Here is a 14980-nt window from a genome sequence, read left to right as displayed (position 1 = left end):
TCATCCTGAAATGGGCATAACGGAAAGAGACACAGAAATCTACGTGGATTTAAATCCTAGAGTGCTTTGGAGAAAAGTCCCTAATCTCGGTTTTCCACGTCACTCAAATGCAGGGCCACACTAGATGGCCTTTACAAGGTCCTTTGCATCTGCAGACTTCCGCGGTTAAAACGCATCTCTTCTTGGAAGATAATTCACCTGAAGCTCCTCCGGGAAATTAGCTTGCTGAGGGCCAGGCCAACCACCGGGTAGGAGCGAATCTGGTTTCTCTTTGAAAAGCCTTCCTAGGGTGAGCATCCTGCGCCAGCAACAGGGCGCGCCCCCGCACCACGTGTCTGCGCCAGCTGCCGGATTGGCCGAGCGCATTTTAACGCTGCAGTCTAGACGCGCGCAGTCCCGCCCAGCTGCCAGAGGAGCCGGGACACAGAGGGAAGAGGCCGAAGGGAGATCGCGGAGGGGAGGGGGCGGGAGGGGGGTGGGGGATCCCGAGTCGTCAGTGGTCCGGAGTCTGGAAGGCCCTGGAGCGGCGCCAGGCGACCCGCCTCGCCACAACTTGCCCAGACGAGACACGTTTCATCCTGCGCCCTGCAAGAAGGAGCCGGCCCGCCTCTCTCCGGTCTGCTGTTCCTCGGCCTCCGCGGGCCCTGCCCGCGTCAGCAGCGACCCTGGGGTCTGGGTCCCCTGTGTCGCCCCCGCCTGCCTGCAGCGCCCGGCACCCGCCCTGGAGCGCGCAGCTGGGGTGAGCCGAGACCGGGGATGCTCCAGACGCCCGCAGGAGCCGGTGGAGGACCGGGTATCCCGATAACCGCGAAGCCGGCCCTCCTGCCTCTCCCGGCTGCGAGCCGAGCTGCTGCAGATCCAGCTGGCGTAGCCGCCGGAGCCCCCACTGCCTGTTTGCCTTCCAAGGAAGGGCGCCGAGGTTCCCCCAGAACCCGCGTCTCTCGGCCTTTGCCTACCCATTCAGCTGCCCGGCGGTGCCATGCGCCTGGGACCTGAGGCGCCGCGCGAGGCTGGGGGCCCTGCCCGGGATGGGGGAGGGAGGGAACGGGAAAGCGTGCCCCCTTCTTTCCTGTTCCGGCCATCTTGTGACAGAGATCCACGCAAGGGGGAAGGGGTGGCCAACCGCACGGCTCCCCACGATGGAATGTGGCGGCCAACGGAGATAGGCGCCTCGGGCCCGCGGATCTCTGCGCCCAGATCTCAGCGGGGGCGCGTGGGCCACCCCCACGTTCATCTCCGAAGCCCTTGGCCCAAATCATGGGTTAATCCTTCTAACAGGCTAGGGGCAGCAAAAATAAAAGGGATAAGGGGCCAGGAGCTGATGTTTCCTTAACTAAGTGCCCAAGTTATTCGATCGTTCTTCATTCATGTGTCTATTCAGCAAATTCTGAATGCCTTCTCCGTGCCTGTCCTCTGCTAGGTGCTAGGAATATATACTTGAGCAAGAGAGACCACAGCTCTTGTTCCCGCTGATTCTGCAGCCCAGTGGATGGAGCCTAGAGTCTACAGATCTGCCAGGTCGGTGTCTTGATGCTCTTAAACAGATGGGGGAAGCTGAGTCTTAGGGCTGACAATTTGTTCTAGATCAGGCAGCAAGTAAATGACAGAATCAAACTTTGAAACTAATTATGTCTTTAGCGCTTTTTATGCCTGATTGCAGGAATCGTTCTTTTATTTTCTAAAGGCCAATTAAAAAATACTTGGACGTATGGTTTACTTGAAACCATATGAAGTGCGTGTTTTTTTTCCTGGATGTTTTTGCATGGGTTAATTTCTAGTTAACAATATCTTGAAAGTGCTAAATATATTTGATATTACAACTTTGCTTCCAGTTACTCTGAATTGTATTTTCCTTTCTTCTGTTCACATATTTGGATGTTAGGAAAGAAAAAAAAAATTCCTGATGTCTGGTCCAAGCAGGAATTCCCCGGTGGATTGGGGAATGTCTGGCTTTTCCTCAGCTTATTGATCTCCGTAGTAACCACTGAAGGCCCCCAGAAGACCTGCACAAATGAGAGGCCTGAAGTCTACAAGTTGCTGCTAGAAATATTTTAGCGTCTCCAAAACCCAGAATGCAGCCCCGATCCAAGTTTGTCAGGTGAATACAATGGCCCTGTAAAACTTGTTGGTAAAGCCGAGGGCTAAAATCCCCCTCCATCTGTTTCTACCTTCAGCATTTTGAGAATATATCCTTTTGGAAAGGCGGGTGAAGTATTACATATTTTGGGGAGTTCTTTGGTTTGTACTTTTTATCAAAATGTTATATTTAGGCTGCTGACCTACAAAGAAAGAAAGATTCGATTTAAAAAGCAACTTGGGTGTCAGAAATCTAGAAAGCCTGCCATCAAATATGATTAACTACATTTCATTTAAAAAACAACTTTACTGAGATATAATAAAAACCCACCCTTAATTTTAAGGATACAATTCGGTGAATTTGGTCAAGTGTATATTGCTGGGTAATCAACACCTCAATCAAAATGAAAAACATTTCTGTTATGCCAAAAGCTTCCTCATGCCCTTTCGCAACGAGTCCTCCTCTATCACATTTAATTATATATATTTTTATTGCTTAATGTTTTCTAAATCGTGTGTAAAAGATGAAGATGAATAGATACTTTTTTTTTTCCTATTAATGATGGAATGATTAGGTATGTCTAATATCAAAGCCTAAGGTCAGGGCTACAGTGAATAAATAACCAAGGGATGGCAGTTAAGACCAAAGGTTCCCAGGGATGTGGCTCCCCACGCCTGCCTTAGGGACATGGAGTGTCCAGCCCCAAAGGCCAGGGAGGGTGGCGCCCTGGGGAGCCGGCACCCAGGACGTACCCTCTTCGGGTGAACGGCTGTGCCCACTTGGGCTCGTCCAAGAGGTCTTCTCTGGTCCGGCAGGGTTCTGGGTGCACGCTGAGCGCGCGCGGGCGGACGCGCCCTTTGCTCCAGGTCCGGACCTGGGGGCTGCCATAGCAACGTCCTGGACACCCAGACCTTAGGCCGCCGCCGCCGCCGCCGCCGCGGAAGCAAGGAATCCGGCCTTCTCCCGCTCCTGAGGGCTGTGGCGGTGGCGGCCCGGGAGGCGGCCCAGGCTGAGTAGAGATCGCCCGGCTCCTCCTATGCAAGCTGAGGCAACGGATTGGCTTTCAAGTATGGTAAGAGGCGGGAGGCCGGGGCGCCCCCGACGGGGACGCGGGGCTGGGGAGGACCGGGGCTTCCGCGGACCCCCAACTCCCCAGCCTGCCCGCCCCCCATCCCCGCCTCCCGCCGCGCTCTCTTTGTGCCCCCCGCAGCCCTTCCAGAAGCATGTCTACTACCCGCTCACCAGCGGCCCAGAGGGGCCCGACGTCGCTGTGGCCGCCGCCGCGGGCGCGGCCTCCATGGCCTGTGTGACCCCCAGCGCGGCTTCGGGGCCCCAGCCCTTCTTCCAGTTCAGGCCGCGGCTGGAGAGTGTGGACTGGCGGCGCCTGAGTGCCATCGACGTGGACAAGGTGGCGGGGGCCGTGGACGTGCTGACCCTGCAGGAGAACATCATGAACATTACCTTCTGCAAGCTGGAGGACGAGAAGTGCCCACACTGTCAGTCGGGGGTGGACCCGGTGCTGCTGAAGCTCATCCGTCTGGCGCAGTTCACCATCGAGTACTTGCTGCACTCACAAGAGTTCCTCACCTCTCAGCTGCACACCCTGGAGGAGCGGCTGCGCCTGAGCCACGACGACGGCGAGCAGAGCAAGAAGCTGCTCACCAAGCAGGCGGGGGAGATCAAGATGCTCAAGGAAGAGTGCAAACGCAGGAAGAAGATGATCTCCACCCAGCAGCTGATGATCGAGGCCAAAGCCAACTATTACCAGGTGGGCAGCTGTGTGTGAGCACAATTCATAATCCAGTAAACAACTCAGTTCCCATTTGATAGGCCTGTCCTGTATCACCACTCTTTCTTCTTAAAGATTTATATTGTATATCAGAAGACACAGTCTATTTAAGCAAAAACAGTAATTTTAACCAGCAAATGTCATGGTTTATTACCTTCTGCAGACGATCAGAGGATTAATAATTAAACAATAAATGTCATCTGTGGTACTTTATTGGAAGTTATCTAAATGCTGGTTGTTGAAACACTTTCCTCCTCTGAATCAACCTAATCATGAAAACCATATACAAATTGCTGTTGAAGTCAGTCCCCAAACAATGCAGAATGTTTAAATTTGTAGGGTCTGTTTCTCATTTTTATAAATTTTAAAATATTTTCAAACTGACAGAAAAGTTGCCAGGAGACTGTAAAGAATTTTCATATGCCCTTCACCCAGATTCCCCCATTATTAACATTTGCCACAGTTCCTCTATTTCTGTATAATATTGTTGTTACTTTTGAACCATTTCACAGTGAGTTGCAGATCCTAAATATTTTGATGTGTATATTGTCTAAGAACAAGGACATTCACTTACATAACAGTATTTAAATAATAAAATATTTTTATCTTCTGGTCTTAATCTTCTACTGTTTTGGGTTAGACATTGAGTCCAAGATAAATATTGCAATTTTTGAGTATAACATAAACTAATGTATTTTTTTTATTGACTAATTGGAGGAAGTGCAGAAGGTGTAAACAATGATTGAGAAAGATATCGAAGTAAGCAACAGATTAACAAGATTGATGTCGTGCCCTTACTTTCTAGTCCTTTTGGCTAACTATGGCTTAAAAGGCCTCACTGGATTTAGTAATAGTGGAGCCAATGCATGAATGCTGGAGAGAACTGGGTGCAGGGCAGAGAAAATGGTGCAGTTAATATTGCTCAGAACTGACCCAGCAGGAGCGTTGAGTGTTCTTAAGATAGGGGAACAGTGGCGGGGTGTGGTGGCTCACGCCTGTAATCCCAGCACTTTGGGAGGCTGAGGCGGGCGGATCACGAGGTCAGGAGATTGAGACCGGAGACCATCCTGGCCAACATGGTGAAACCCCATGTCTACTGAAAATACAAAAATTAGCTGGGCGTAGTGGTACGTGCCTGTAGTCCCAGCTACTTGGGAGGCTGAGACAGGAGAATCACTTAAACCCAGGAAGCGGAGGTTGCAGTGAGCCAAGATTGTGCCACTGCACTCCAGCCTGGCAACAGATTGAGACGCCATATCAAACAAACAAACAAACAAAAGGGAACAGTTAATATTATTAGAAGGACTTAGTGTTTGCTCTTGGGTAGACAACCCTGAGGTATAATCTTCAAATGACACTGGGCTTTGCTAATTGCTTATTTCATAAATGCTGCTTAAAAAGTAAATATTTTCAAATAGTGCTAAGATGGTCTTTTTCTTGTGCAACAAATAGAATGGATTATATTTAAACATTTTTTAAAGGTTTATTATACTCCAGCTTTAGCAGCTATCTAGTGAAATGTTAAAACCTCTAACATACAGAAATTGTATGTTTATAAACTTTTTTTCTTTTTGGGGGGTTACTATAGAAATAGCTGTTATAAGAAGATTTTCTTTCTTTCTTTCTTGAGATGCAGTCTCACTCTGTTGCCCAGGCTGGAGTGCAGGGGCGCAATCTCGGTTCACTGCAGCCTCGGTCTCCCAGGTTCAAGCGATTCTCCCACCTCAGCTTCCCAAGTAGCTGGGGCTACAGGTGTGCACCATCACGCCTGGCTGATGTTTGTATTTTTAGTAGAGACAAGGTTTCACCGTGTTGGCCAGGCTGGTCTCAAACTCCTGACCTCAAGTGATCCACCTGCCTCAGCCTCCCAAAGTGCTGGGATTACAGACGTGAGCCACCACACCTGGCCTAAGAGAAGATTTTCAAATGTGAATGATAAGTAACAATTAAAAGGTAATGACTCAATTTATCAAATGAGTGACACCTACTACTTTTTCAGCTACCAGACCTTGGCAAGTTGCTCAACCTCCCTGTGCCTCAGTTTCTACTCTGTGAAATGGAAATATTAATTGTACCTACCATATAGCAGTTGTTAATGGGGGTTGAATGACTTAGTGCATGGACTGTGCTTAGAGCAGTGCTTGGCATGTAGTTACCGTTTTAGCTAATACCTGGTAATGAGGGAAAAACGTTTTGTGACATGACAAATACCAAAGCTGACTTATTACAAAATGTGAACAATCACATGACTGCTATCGCGTGAGTTTTTCTTTCTTCTCTTATACAGAAAATCCAAAGGCTGGACTCCTTGTTCTGACACAATGATTGGGTCCACTGCATTATCAGTTTTACCTCTGAGAAATTGTGGTCTCATTCTCATTCTCATACCACTTCGCGCTGTCTCCATTCCCTTTGCTTTAAGAAATCATAAGAACTGAGTAGCTGAGACAAAAAAAATTAAAGATGCCTGTTCTTGGAGGCTTGAACACACAGACACACAGACAGAAACACACATGCATGCACCCTAATGGGTTTTTTCCCCCATGGGGTGTGTGTGTGTGTGTGTGTGTGTGTGTGTGTGTGTGTCGTGTATAAGGGGAGTAGTGATGGCAATGTGTAAAGTCTTTTTCCTCAATATTTTATTTAAAAAAATTAAAACACGGAAAAATTAAAATGACAATGTAGTGAATACCCATATATGGGAGATTTTAAAAGAAAAACCTCATTGATTTTCAAATAAAAATTAGTATTGAAATATTATAAACATACAAAAAGTGTATAGACTAATGTAAGACACACCATATACCCACCTCTTAGATTTAACTCAGGTTAGGCTAGGCTCAGTGGCTCACGCCTGTAATCTCAGCACTTTGGGACAAATACCAGGCAGATCACCTGAGGTCAGGAGTTTAAGACAAGCCTGGCCAACATGGTGAAACTCCATCTCTACTAAAAATACAAAAATTAGCCAGGCGTGGTGGTGTGCACCTGTAATCCCAGCTGCTTGGGAGGCGGAAGCTGGAGAATCACTTAAACCCGGGAGGTGGAGGTTGCAGTGAGCTGGGATCGCGCCATTGCACTCCAGCCTGGTGACAAGAGCGAAACTCCAGCTCAAAAAAAAAAAAAAAAAGATTTAACTCAGGGTAGCATTTTGCTATATTTCCAAGATATCAAATGTTTAAAGAGTTTTAAACATCTTAGAAATAATTTTCCCTTCCTCCATTCCCAGAGGAAATCTTTGTTTGACTATATCCTTCCTATTTATGTTTATGAACATGTAAAATATTTTTATGAACATATGTATTCATAAGACAGTGTTTTTAAGTTTGAAAATTTTCTATAAATGATATTATACTTATAGATCTGTACTAATCTGCCAAGGCTGCTGTAAAAATCACACAGGTTAGATGGTTTAAACAACAGAAATGTATTTTCCCACAGTTCTGGAGGCTGGAAGTCAAAGATCAAGATCAAGATGTCAACAGGGATGGTTCCTGATGAGGCCTGTCTTCCTGGCTTGTAAACAGCCACCTTCTTGCTATGTCCTCATCACACGGCCTTTTCTGTGTTTGGAGAGAGAGAGAGAGAGAGAGGGAGAGAGAGGGAGAGGGAGAGGGAGAGAGAGATCGTTAATGTCTCTCTCTTTTTCTTTTTTTAAAGTGAAGGGGTCTTGCTACGTGCCCAGGCTGGCCTTGAACTCCTAGGCTCAAATGTTCCTTCTGCCTCAGCCTTGCGAGTAGCTGGGACTACAGGTGTGAGCCACTGTGCCATATTTATCCTAAAAAGATTTGCCCCTTCTCCACCTCACACCCTCCCCAACCCCGCCTTATGACCTCATGTAACCTTAACCTTAATTATCTCATTAAAGGCTGCATCTGCAAAGACAGTCACAGTGAGAATCAGGGCTTCTCTCCCGTTTCTAGAGTTACACTATCCAGGTTGGTAACATTCACATTCTCTTAATCAACCATAATGTCTTAACTTATTTTTTTTCATTGGTTTTATATTTATGTGTTCATTCAAAGTCCTTTCACCTCAACATCTCCATTCTTGAGTTTCTCATTTTGAATTATCTCTTAATTCATAAGATTGTCAAAATGATTTTTCTTACCCAGAAGCCCGAAGAGTGCTGCATTTCTTCAGCTCTGTCAATTATGAAAGACATATTGGATGAAGAATATTCTTAGTTACACTTTCCCTCTGAACTTTTTAGATGTGATTCCTTTGTCTTCTGGCAGTAAATGTTGCTGTGAGAAGTTTGAGGGTGGCTTAAAGCTTTTTTTCTTGTGAGTGACTTGCTTTTTCTGCCTGCGTGACTGAAGAGTCCTTTCTTTCTGCTTGAAGCCTAGTACCTTTCTAGGGTATGTCTTGGTGTTGAGTGTTCTGTATCAGTTTTCCCTACAACCTGGTGAACTCTTAATCTGCAGATTCAGCTTTCACTGCACTTCAGGGAAACTCTCTTGTATTCAGTCTTTAAATTTTTTTTCATTTTTAGCTTCTCTACTTCTGGGAAACCAGTTACCTGTATGTAGTATTGCTTTTGTCCGTCAGTGCTCCATACTCTTTGGTTTCTTTCTCATTGCTTTAATCCTTTCCTTCTAATCTGCATTCACTGTGTTAAATTATCTCAGCTTTTCCTTTAGTGAGCAATTCAGTTTTCAACAGTGTCTCTTTTATTCCTTGCTTTTTCTTTTTTTTTTTTTTTTTTTTGAGTCAAGGTCTCATTTTGTCGCCCTGGCCCGAGTGCAGTGGCGCAATCTTGTCTTACTGCAACTTCTGCCTCCCAGGTTCAAGCAATTCTCTGGCCTCAGCCTCCCGAGTGGCTGGGATCACAGGTGTGTGCTACCACGCCTGGCTAATTTCTGTATTTTTAGTAGAGACAGGGTTTCGCCATGTTGGCCAGGCTGGTCTCGAACTCCTGATCTCAGGTGATCTACCCACCTTGGCCTCCCAAAGTGCTGGCATTACAGGCATGAGCCACTGCACCTGGCCCTATTCCTTGCTTTTTCTTATTTGTTCTGCAATTATGTTTCAACTCTTTTTTTTTTTTTTTTGTATTTTATCTTTCTTTTTCAACTCATTCTGGTTTTAAAAAAAATCATATCATTTTATAGAATGTATGCTACTCTTATGTTCTGTGGTGTGAATAGGTTGTGAAGAGCATCTTTAGATTCCTTCCTTAATTTATAGAAGTTATAAATTATATATAACTTCTATATATATACAGTATATAAATCTATACTGTAATAGAAAATATATTACAGTAACCTTTATCTTTGCATGCCATGTTTTTTCCTCCCTCCCTCCCTACCTCCTTTTTTCCCCTCCTCCCTTTGACAGGGTGGTGTGTTTGCATCCTCTCCATCATCACGATGCATTTCTCTCATCTTACACTTACGTGGGCAGCCCTGCTGAAGCATTCTACTTGCCCTGATAGAGTGGCCGTATTGCAGTTTGAAGGCTGGATGGTCTCTGTCTCTGTTAGGAACAGGATCATTAGAACACCTTGTGGCAATATGTGAACACTGGGGTGGGGTGGGGTGGGGAGAGAGGGAGGCATGGCTTCCTCTTCCTTTCCTTTTTCCAGTGCTGTACACAGCCCGAGAGCCTATATGACTTACATCAAAGCCGATGTGAGGGGTCCCTAAAGTTCTATAGGTGAACCAAAGCTGTCATGAGCCCAGGAGGTTGAAGAGATGCTTTAAGGATTCTCTGAGATGCAATACCAAGAAATATACCAGAATATGACTGGGCACCGTGGCTCACGCCTGTAATTCCAGCACTTTGGGAGGCCGAGGTGGGTCGATCATTTGAGGTTGAGAGTTTGTGACCAGCCTGGCCAACATGGTGAAACTCCATCTCTACTAAAAATACAAAAATTAGCTGTGAGTGGTGACAGGCACCTGTAATCTCAGCTACTCAGGAGGCTGTGGCAGGAGAATCTCTTGAACCTGGGAGGTTAAAGCTGCAGTGAGCCATGATTGCGCCACTGCACTCCAGCCTGGGTGACAGAGGGAGACACTTAAAAAAAAAAAAAGGAAATATACAGAATGTTAGTTTTAGAAACCAAAGCCTGAAGTCTGGATGCAGTTACACTGATTAAGAGTAAGGCAGCATGGTGAACAAAAGAACATGTTCAGTGACACAATGGGCAGGAAAACAGCAAAATCCAAATGGAGAGAAACTGCAGGACAAGCTTCAGCCTCTTCAGCAAAAGGATAGCAAGGAAAAAAAAGAGGTCGAGGAGAAACCTATAGACTAAAATTATCCAAATAGTTGAATATTTGTTTTTTTGAAAGGATTTAATTTTTATATTTTATAAGGTGGAATAATGGTGTTATGATTTGTGTTAAAGTCCTATCTTCCTTTTAGAGATACATTCTGAAATATTTACAAATGAAATATATAATATCCAGGATTTACTTCAGAGTAATCCAGGAGTGAGGATATAGATGAAACAAATGGGATTTTTGCTTAAAATTTGAATCAGTGTTAAAGTAGAAAAACAGAGGTATATGAGGAATTGACTTCTTTTTTCTCAGAAAATTTATTTTAATAGGTTATACTTCCAAGCTTTTGTTCGTTCATGTATTAAGGCTGTGCTCTGGGGATAAAGCTGTAGATAAATTAGAGGCCCTGCCCTCAGAAGGTGACATTCTAGAACCTAGAGGGACTGAGCTGGAGACAATAAACAAGTGAAGTACATAAACATGAAAATATTAGCCAGTGAGATGTATGAGGATGAAAATAAGACTATGTGGTATGACAGAGACTGTGACAGGCAGGAGGATCTTGAAGGAGGACCTTGTTGAGGACGTGCCATCATCCCCAGCGTGGAAGATGCCTGATGAATGACATCTTGAATGTCAGGAGAAGGTGCCAGCCATGGAAGGAGAGCCTGGATAAGATCAGGCAGGGGCAGCAGTGAATGCAAAGGCTCTGAGATTGGCGTGCCTGCAGGACAGAAAGAAGGCTGGTGTGGCTGGAGTGGCAGGGGCAGGTTGTTGTTGATAGAGTGGAAGCTATCGGTCTAACAAGGGCGGCATCAGAGGCTCCAGAAAGCAGCAGAAGGACTCCTTTATCTGTCAAGAGGTGGTTTTCACTGTCTTGTGTTCAGTTTGGGAGGAATGCCCTGGTTTTATTTTTATTTATTTACTTATATTTTTACTTTTTGTAGAGATGTGCTCTTGCCATGTTGCCCAGGCTGATCTTGAACTCCTGACTCAAATGACCCCCCAACTGCCTGCAGTCTCCTAAGTGCTGGGATTATATGCATGAGCTACTTCACCCAGCCTGGTTTCATATCTCTCTTTTTAGTCATGCTTTCAGCATCTCTTGCCAGGATGGTATCTTTCAGCAAGAAAGCACCCAAGAGGTAGTGCTTCAGGTACCTGAATTTTTTTTTTTTTTTTTGAGATGGAGTCTCGCTCTGTTGCCCAGGCTGGAGTGCAATGGTGCAATCTCAGCTCACTGCAGCCTCTGCCTCTCGGGTTCAAGTGATTCTCTTCCCTGTCAGTCTCTCTAGTAATTGGGACTACAGGCACACGCCACTATACCTAATTTTGCATTTTTTTGTGGAGATGGGGTTTCACCATGTTGGCCAGCCGGTCTCCTAACCTCGGGTGATCTGCCTCCCGTGGTCTCCCAAAGTGCTGGGGTTACAGGTGTGAGCCACCGTGCCTGGCCAGGTACCTGAATTTTAATTGCAGTTAAGTGGGACGACAGTCGTTACAGACACTTGGATTTGTTGCTCTCTTCTTTTCAGTGCCATTTTTGTGACAAGGCCTTTATGAACCAAGCTTTTCTACAAAGTCACATTCAACGCCGCCACACTGAAGAAAATTCTCGTTTTGGTGAGTAATGAGTTCTGTTTCAAAGCTCTTTTCTTCCTGCTCCCTTTTTCTTTTGGCAATGAGACTTGGTCCAGTGCATTTCCCATCACAGTCCCTGTCAATTCAGTAAGTAAATATGGAGCCTTCAGGAGGTGCATACAGTGCACTAGGTGCTGGAGATACAGCCACAAGCTGAGCGGAGAAGCCCTACTCTCTCTCGAGTTTTACGTTCTAAAGGGGGTTGAGGAGACACATTTGAACAGATAAATGAGTAATTCAACAGATAAATGGGTAATTCTCCTCAAATGGTGGCAAAAGATCATAGCGCAGGACGGTGGGGTAGAGAGTGACTCCAGGCAGAGTGAAAGTCTGGGAAAAGTGTGTCACAGGCCAAGGGAACACTGACTGTAAGGGCATGAGGTGTGCCGGGATGATGTGTTTGAGGAACAGAAGGGCTGGTGGAGTGGAGTAGAATAGGCGAGGAGATGGTGTGTGGTGAGGCTGGAGTGCTGGGAGCCTGATCACAGGAGTCTGTGAAGGTGTGGGCTGGAATGTGGAGTTTTTATATGCACAAGGCAGAACCACTGGAGGATTTTATGTAGAGGAGGGGCATGATCTAATTAATGTGTACCTTAGCATGACCCTTCTAGCTGTGGATAGAGACTAGACTGTTGGAGTGACAGTGGAAGCAGTGGATGAGTGAGGGGAGGAGGCTGCAATCGCAGCCCAGGTGAGAGAGACGGGGCCCTGGACCAGCTTTGTTCCCAGGGAGGTGGGCAGGTCAAGATGTAACAGATAAGCTGTGAACCCAGAAGCTACAGAGGACCCTGGGTTTCTGTCCTCCCTGTTTGGGTGAATGGTGGTGATGTTTCCTGTGATGGAGGGCCAGGGCCGGGAGGTAGTTTCAAGGAGGAAGAGGGATGAGAGTTTGTATTTGCCGTGGGTGCATTTACATCACATGTGCAACAGACATGCAGGTGGGGGTACTGGAGGGCTACAGCTTGAGGTGGAGACCCAGTCTGGAGATTTAAATCTGGGAATCACTGGAGTAGAGCTGCTCTGGCTGAGGTCACCTAGATAGAGAAGAGAAGGCAGTGAGGCCAGCCCCAAGGTCTTCCCAATGCTAGGAACTCAGAAAGAGCATCAGCAGAGAGTGAGGAATAGTCTCTATCAAAGCTGGAGGGAAACCTGGGGAGTGTGTTGCCATGGAAACCAAGGGAAAGTATTTCACAGAGGAGGCAGCGGTCAGTCCTATCTAGTGCTCCTGAGGTACAGAGTAAGATAAAGACTAACAATGGACTGCTGTCGTCAAGACGGTTGTCGGTGACCCTGGCACAGCAGCTTCAGTGGACAGGTGGGGACAAAAGTCTGATTCCCCTGAGCTGAGCTGAGAATCGTGAGGGAGTGGTCCTACTGTATCCAGACATTGGTTTCAATAACACTCGCTGGGAAGGAAAGCAGAGACATGAGGCTTCATCTGGACAGAAATGTGAGACCCAGAAACAATTTTTGTTTCATTTGATGTGAGAGATACTAAGATGAGTTTGGGCGTGTACCAGCAACAATACAGATGGTACGAAAAATGAAGATGCAAGAGAGGGGAGGGGACTCTGGGGCTTACCAAGGAGCCAGGTTTTCTACTGCTGAAGTATTCTCAAAAGTAAAGAATGTAAGGGCTCTTTCTCCATGGGCAGATCAAAGCTTCCTGCGGATTGCCACAGTAACCCACAGAAATTCTTATCTTGATCTTTTTTTTTTTTTTTTTGTAGATGTAATCTCCCCCTGTTGCCCAGGCGGAGTGCAGTGGTGCCATCTTGGTTCACTGCAACTTCTTCCTCTTGGGTTCAAGTGATTCTCTTGCTTCAGCCTCCCAGGTAGCTAGGACTACAGGCACCCACCACCACGCCTGGCTAGTTTTTTTTTTTTTTTTTTCTTAGTAGAGATGGGGTTCTGCTATGTTGCCCAGGCTGGTCTCGAACTCCTGGCCTCAAGTAATCCATCCTCCTTGGCCTACCAAAGGGCTGGGATTACAGCATGAGCCACCGTGCCCGACCTCATTCTGATCTTAAATGTTCTCAGTATCTAGACATCGGTACTTGGCTTATATACTCAATACCTGCCTTTCCCTCCATTGTGGGCTAGGCTATTTCCATTCCTGCCCATTTCAGTTAAATAGATTACTTAGGAAATAGCTAAGCTTTGTAGAAACAAAAATAACAGCATAATACTCTCATTAATAAGTCCTGAATCACTGAAAAAATTTAGCAATATTTTGGAAAGATGAAATATTTTAATTTACCATTCTTCAGTGTGAAACTGACCTTCTTTCTCTTCTGTTTCAGTATCTTATTCTAACTCATACTCATTTCAGAGAGGGTTTCAGACTCTGAAACGAGTATTATTTCTTCAGGTCATCTTTGAGATTCTGACTTTCTACTTTGGTTTCCATACCTTTCATGTCTACACTCACAGACATATGTACATCCATTCAGTCATGTGTACATCTGCATGTAAGTACATGTACATAAGTATTCTTCCTTTCACTTGTTGCTTCCTTTTACAACTTTTCAGTACCTCACTTCTACCCCAGTTGATAGGCTATGGCCCAAGTTTGCATTTTGAATGTCCCCCTAGTTCTCTGCTTGTATTAGCACTGATGGGGTCCTCAGGAGAGTTCAGCGGGCACCTAAAGGATGGTGACCACAGAGATTTCAGTATGGTGGTGCCTGCAGAGGAAGCTGTTGCTTGCCTTCTGTGATTGAGACAGGCACCTCTAAGAAAAGCCCAGAGTGCCACTGGGTCAAAGCACCCTGTATTATTCCTTGTTACCATTATTGCTCCCTGAACAGGGCTCTCATGTGTCTCTGTAGGATAATCCCACCTCAACACAGTGGCTGAAAGAATCTGCTAAAAAATAATTCGGTGCCCCAAAATACACTGGGCTCCAAATAAACTTTAAAGAGCAAAAATGGGCTTATGTGGCATGAAACAAATAATCGTATCCCAAGTAAGAGAACAGTTTCCTTTGTGTTATCAACAGGACTGTACCCCATAAGTTTCCAGGTACATTTGGTAAGAGATGGTGTTTTAACACGATTTTCTGTTGCAACAGAGTATCAGAAAAATGCACAGATTGAGAAGCTCCAGAGTGAGATCGTCGTATTGAAGGAAGAGCTGCAGCTCACCAGGTCTGAGCTAGAGGCTGCACACCATGCCAGTGCGGTCAGATTCTCCAAGGTACCAGGAAGAATTCTGTGGTATTTTAATTACAATTAACTGTAT

The 14980-nt window shown here is 45.8% G+C and overlaps 1 protein-coding gene across 2 annotated transcripts in view; it reads left to right on the top strand.

Moving 5' to 3' along the window:
- Window positions 1-412: 412 nt before the first annotated feature.
- Window positions 413-14980, top strand: part of DZIP1 (DAZ interacting zinc finger protein 1) — a 63731-nt gene continuing 49163 nt past the window's right edge. For both annotated transcript variants that reach the window (XM_011933796.1, XM_011933795.1), the window contains exons 1-7: window positions 413-739; window positions 1421-1518; window positions 1883-2098; window positions 2893-3149; window positions 3288-3845; window positions 11632-11719; window positions 14811-14935. In XM_011933796.1, the coding sequence (XP_011789186.1) occupies window positions 3114-3149; window positions 3288-3845; window positions 11632-11719; window positions 14811-14935 (807 nt within the window). In that variant the 5' untranslated portion in view covers window positions 413-739; window positions 1421-1518; window positions 1883-2098; window positions 2893-3113. The remainder of the gene's footprint in view (window positions 740-1420; window positions 1519-1882; window positions 2099-2892; window positions 3150-3287; window positions 3846-11631; window positions 11720-14810; window positions 14936-14980) is intronic.

The sequence above is a fragment of the Colobus angolensis genome, unplaced genomic scaffold (genome assembly GCF_000951035.1).
Source record: "Colobus angolensis palliatus isolate OR3802 unplaced genomic scaffold, Cang.pa_1.0 Scaffold13, whole genome shotgun sequence".
Classification (NCBI taxonomy): domain Eukaryota; kingdom Metazoa; phylum Chordata; class Mammalia; order Primates; family Cercopithecidae; genus Colobus; species Colobus angolensis.
The sequence above is the reverse complement of the archived record's forward strand: the minus strand, read 5'-3'. Positions and strand labels throughout refer to the sequence as shown.